The 6,000-nt window shown below is 41.1% G+C and overlaps 1 protein-coding gene across 1 annotated transcript; it reads right to left on the bottom strand.

The window, feature by feature from the left end:
* Positions 1–577: 577 nt before the first annotated feature.
* Positions 578–4,538, bottom strand: LOC130141342 (claw keratin-like). The gene is made up of 2 exons (XM_056322252.1): positions 4,119–4,538; positions 578–1,573 (listed from the first exon to the last, which is right to left on the bottom strand). Exon 2 carries the CDS (start codon positions 1,550–1,552, stop codon positions 998–1,000), a length of 555 nt encoding a protein of 184 aa, XP_056178227.1. The 5' UTR covers positions 1,553–1,573; positions 4,119–4,538; the 3' UTR covers positions 578–997.
* Between the last annotated feature and the right edge of the window lie 1,462 nt (positions 4,539–6,000).

The following is a 6,000-nucleotide window of genomic DNA, read 5'->3' as shown; positions in this document are numbered from 1 at the left end:
AGCTGCTGGGGTGAATTCCTCGGCTTACTTCAAGGCAAAGCACAAGACTTGTGGTCTGATTCTCAGCTGCATACAAACAACTCCTGCCCATTCCCTTCGGCCCTGCCTCCCCACAATACCCCGATCCAGGCTAACCTGCTTCCCTTTGCAGTCTGTAATCAGATAAACTATTTTAGCATCAAGCCTAGATAAATCAGAGCACGGCACCACCTTCTGATGGAGTCAGGAAGCATGCAGTCATTTCAGCCCCTGCTGAGCGTTAGAACAATTTCCTTAGGGATAGTCACAGAATGAGTGGTAATGACCCTGAGTAACTGACCTAACTTCAGAGTTATCTTGGGTTTGAGTTGGAGTTGTACCAGACAACTTTTTCTGCTCTATTTATTAGTATGTATACCGTGGTAAATATCAGAAAGGGAAAAAATACTTTATTGAAAAATTTCTAACAAATTACGTTGGCCACACAGAGGAATTAATTCTCTAATGAAAGTCCTCAATTAACGTGTAAGACTTGATGCCCAAAGTTAACTTCTTTCAGACTAGAAACTGCAGTGAAATGAAAGCCAGAAGACGGTGCTATGATGCAACAGGGCTTTAATACAAACAAAAAGTGGAATACATTCTTGCAGAATGAGGCAATGCAGAAACAAAGAATGTAATTTCCATTTCAACAAGGACTACAATCAATCAGTCATTCAGGGGAGCACAGGGCTCACAAGAGGTTCTTCTTTCAGCTGGACACTTTCACAGTCAAGTCCCATTACTTATTTTAGCCTCATCAGGTTCAGGAAGAACAAAACATAACATGAGCAAACGACAAAGTGAGACAACATTGGTGTTGTAAGCCTTAGATAAAGCGCAGAGATCCCAAGCAACCCCAGCTCCTATCGACATTGGCTGGAGCAGAGGCTGCTTGGCAAGTCTGATTTTCAGGTCTATATATCAACTGCTAGTTTTTATTTTATTGTTCTTTCAGTCATTACTCTCTCCTAAAGATTTAAAATGGCCCATAGTTTCCATAGCGATACCTATAATACCCTCTGGAAAAAAGGGGGAAATAATTTCTACCATATCCTGAATAAAATGAGTTTCGGTAAAAGCTTCCCAAACGGGAGATTCCACCACCACATGAGCCCTCCCCACCACTTGAACCCCCTCCCATGCCACCACAAGAACCGCCTGAACCATGGGAGCCCATCCCATAGGAGCTGCCTCCACCACAGGAACCACCAGAGCCCATTCCTCCACCTCCGGAGCCCATTCCTCCACCTCCGGAGCCCATTCCTCCACCTCCAGAGCCCATTCCTCCACCTCCAGAGCCCATCCCACCCTCAATTTCAGGCATGGCAGTTCCTACAAAACTTTCCTGAGGGCAAGAGCTGATAATGGGTCCAGGGAATGTCACGACAACGGGTGGCGCATACACGATTGCTCTTGAATCGCCGCATGAGCTGATACATGGTTCATTCCAACAGTTGACGTAGGGTTGTGGGCATGTCGGTTCACACGGCGCACCACAGCGGGAGCTAAGCATCTGTCCATAGGAAGACATCTTTCCAGAAGGCAAGCCAACCTGCAAGGCAGAGAGTACACTAGCCCGGTAAAATTACAGCCAGAGGAGTGAAAGAACAAACTGTGTTATCAGAACGTGGGTTGTGCAGGTGTGTTGAGTGGCATTCCCCTGAACAGATGCAGATACACATGTCCCAGTTGTCTACACTAAACTTAAGAGTTTGTGATTTAAAAGAAAAAAAAAAATAAAAATAATCACCATTTCTAAGGGAACAATCCCTTCTACTCTGAAATAGAGTTGTGCATTACAGATCTCACCAACCAAGTGAGATGAATTGCTGAGTAGAGGCTTCGAAGTCTACTCCCACTCCTCTCTAGTGCTCCATTGCCCCGTAGCCTACTCCTAAAATGACCTCTGGAAAAATGCCTCTCTGGCCTTTTCTCACATCATTGCCTGTGCTGGTCTTTTTGTCTGGGAGTCAGTCCCATCCCAATAATGTTTTTGGAGTGTCCTGTCTCCACAGATAGATGTTCAATTCCTAGGCATTGCTACCATCCACGTTTTTGAAACTCCCAATCTGTTTTCTTTTGCCGACATGTGGCAATGCCTATATCCACCCTATTTGCAAGTTACAGTTTTCAAGATATATACATATATCTCAATGTTTATAGATAATAAGGTCCTACCCTAAAATAGGGTAGGATATATAACCTCGTATTAACACTACCTATAAATCCATGTCTATAATTATAAACTGATTCAGTTAAATCGGACTTACCCAGTCACCAAGAAGAGTAAGTCAGCAGAGGCAGCTACAGAGACCTGAGTTACGAGCACTTTTATATGCTGTCATAGATTATAGAAATTGGGAGATACCTTTACGCAACCGTTCTCTGCATCTTGTGAAACAAATGTTTTCCCCTGGTGATGCCTTCCTTTGTTGCAACTGTTTTGATAACAGCTTATGATATTAGATCATGATTATTAGATCATTTACAATCCCACACAACATGCTGCGTCCATTTCACCCACCTTGTCTTTTTGTTGAAAATATCACAATAAATTGAGTTTGGGTTTCTCTTAAATACTTGCTAATACTCTTGAAGGTAGCTCGGAGATGGATAAACTACATGCTGCTAGTAAGCACAGGATTCCAGTTTATCATTTGTCATCTCAGACAATAATAATCAGTGGTCTTCTGGATTTTTCCTCTTTAAAGCTAGGAAGTTTTTTTAAATTAAATAGCCACTAGCGTCCATGGCCCTTGTGTACTTGCTCCAGGGGCTTTGGGAAGGAAGTTTATGGCTTGGGACTGTCCTTTGGAGAGATGTTCTCCTACATGACTATGCCACATCCCAGGTAAGTAGAAAGTAAGAGATACCAAAGCAGTTCATGCATTCTCCTGTGAGCACTAGGGTCAGGCACAATAATCCAGTTATCAGTTCAGCCAAAGACAGCACCTGCCCAAGCTTTTACGGTTTATCATCAGTTCCTCATCTCAAGGAATCATCCCCTTCCAAGGTGCCTTCAGAATAAAAACAAAAAAATACTAATAACTATGAATAAATTGAATTTTCCTTTCTGTGTATGCTTGTTGAAGGCCAATATGAGGAGAGGAATAATATGTTACCTGTGGGACTAGAGGATCCAGAGGAAACATTACCTAAAGTACAGGTGTGTAACACAGAACATATTCACAAACGCCAATTCTGTGATTCACATAATCACCTATACATTAAAAAAAACCAAACCAACCGCAAACTAAAAAAAAAAACCAAAAAAACCTCTTAAGTACATTTTTATGGTAAATTATTAAAATTAAAGCTAAAAAAACCCCACAAAAACTAAAACCCCAAACCAAATAATTTTATTTACATTTCATGACCATTAAATCAATATAATGACCAGAGGAATGTACATGTATGCAGCCAATAGAGATGTGACAGCAAGCTGCACAGAATAATGAGTCACGTAATTTGTGGGAATGAGAAGCAACTAATAATTAGAGCGATTGACAGCTGAAGCAATCAAAGGAGTTGCCAAACCAAATATTTTATAAAAGTTAATAAGGTTCTCATTGTTTTTGAGGTTTTTCCAATGTATAGAAAGTTTGTTCAAAACACAGCTTCTTAACACACCCCACAGAAAATCACACTGGCTTCACCATCCATGCAGTTTGCTTTCCACAACCGATGCTTTTCCCTTGGCAGCTTTAAGTAAGGGGAAATCTTGTTTTACAGAAGGTAGAAAGCCAGAAGAGCAGATATCAGACTTTCAAGCTCAAACTGTAGTCGGCCCTCATATTCTCCAGATACCCTTTTAAAAATATAGCATGCAAAAAAGTTAATTGGCAATAAGCCAACATCCCCTTTCACAATGCCTGAACCCCAGCTGCCTTACATCAAAGAATTCTTTTAAAGATAAAGAGATATCCTCCCTCACCAGGTTAGAAAGCTAAATGCTTCTGAAAAGATGAAGGAAAAAAACATCAGGGATTCTGTATTTTTCTCTACGAAGAATTTGTTGCTTCGTATACAGAGCAACAAACTCACGTAAAGCAGCAGCCTGAGGAACCCCAGACTTACAGCTTTAGGTATAAACTCACCCCACATAAAGCAATTTTGAAGCATTATCTGAAAGATTCCTCATCTTGTTTTTTCCTAGCATGTTGTTGTTGTTGTTGTTGTTGTCGGCAGACTTTTTTGATTTTCTGGTTTTAGAAATGCCAGTACTGTGCTCTGATTCTTACCCAGCTGCTTTGCATATGAAGATTAAATCTGAAAGAGGAAGCTGGTTTAATTGCTATTGCTCTCACCTGTGCCATGCTATAATTTTCTAAATTGGTCTGAACACTCGCTTGTCTTAAAGGAAAGAGCCTATATTATTATCGCAGGTTGTAGCAAAACATTATCCTTAACCTTCATTTTTCCACAGATTTTATCATAGCAATTCCAGCGCTCCTAAGGGAATAACAAACAACACCATGCAGCAAAGTAAATAGGCTAAAACTGGGAATCATTGTGCAAGAGGCCAAAGGTAAGGCTGCTTTGCATCCTGGACGTCCATATTTTGGCGTAGGTTTCCAGGGTGGTCTAAGAGCTGTCACCTGGAAAACTATTTCCAAAACTGCTCAAAGTGAAGGGTCAATATTAACGAGTGCTTTTTCGTTGCCTAATTGGAAGACTGAAGATGAAATAAGGAACTAAGGGACTTGATCACCACTGTCTGCTTTTTCATTATCTGCATATTTGATGCTATTATATTGCTCAGACCAGAGCAGTATCTCAGTTTTGTATTTTGATGTTCATTTAAAGTTGTGCATTACATTTACTTGATTCCCTTTGTTCATCCCTATTTAAAAAAAAATAAATCTTTTTTTGTCGGCTACCTACTCCTTTCCCTGTGTTTAGAGCTGTTGGAGATGACTTAGACTATACTGTTGTAAGTATAGGAAACCTCATGCCCGTGGTCTGAGCAGAGCACAAGAAAACAGATAACAATAAGGAAAAAAGTTTAGATTGATGATGGAATTTATAGTTGTCCAGAAAAACTAATGCTTCCCCCGGTTCCCAAAACCAAAGGAACTTCATTTCTTCTTAAAATTGCACCCATAGCCGCCTTCCGTATCTCAGGCTTTATTTACAACAATTTTCTCCATTTCTTAGAACCGAGATCCACTGCTTGCTTGCCCTGTCAGTCACTCAGTAAAGCACAAGGTGCCATTGTGCCTGAAAGCTGGACTTGGCTGTGTAACTGCGTGGTTGCCACAGGAGAAAGGAGGACGTAGGGGTTAGAGCCAGTTCCAGACTGAGACAGCTACACTTGGGTGTCTGAAAATAAATATCTGAGTTTCTCTTACAGTCAGCAGACATGTTTGGTGGACCCTGGAGATCTACCCATGCATTCCCCTTTCCCTAAGAGCTTGTGTTTCAACTGAGCAGTTCTGCCACCTCTTCAAAGCACCACCTTTGTGTCCTTTGAGGGACCTGGAAGTGTAGAAGCCCCACAGATATGGAGACCCCGTATTCCGCCACCATTGTGTGTTCCAGTTTCCACTGGCACTACGATGACTTCCTTCTGTTTTTTGTCTTTTCCATACTTCATCCCCTTTCAGAAGCAAAATTCACCCTGGTCCCAGGGGGAATTTGGAGTCAGTGACCTCAGTCTACTCATCTCCCATTTGCATCCTGAATACCTAGGCTCTAGCAAAGATGAATACCTCATCTTTAAGTATTAATGGCAAAATGCAGCTCTCTTGTTATGTGGATTTCCTCTTGTATGGCTAGGTTGGATCACATTTTCTAGCTAGGTGCAACAAAAGGTAGTGATTAAATAATTATACATACAAATAATTCTGAAGCTGAAGAATTCTTCCCCACCACTAAATGAGATTTGTTTGGAGCTCAGGAATAATTATACTACTGCGATCTTACCGGGTATCTTTCATCTTAGAAACAAAACAGAACTAATGCTCTTTAATATATGAG

Source organism: Falco biarmicus, chromosome 19 (assembly GCF_023638135.1).
Source record: "Falco biarmicus isolate bFalBia1 chromosome 19, bFalBia1.pri, whole genome shotgun sequence".
Lineage (NCBI taxonomy): Eukaryota > Metazoa > Chordata > Aves > Falconiformes > Falconidae > Falco > Falco biarmicus.
The sequence above is the reverse complement of the archived record's forward strand: the minus strand, read 5'-3'. Positions and strand labels throughout refer to the sequence as shown.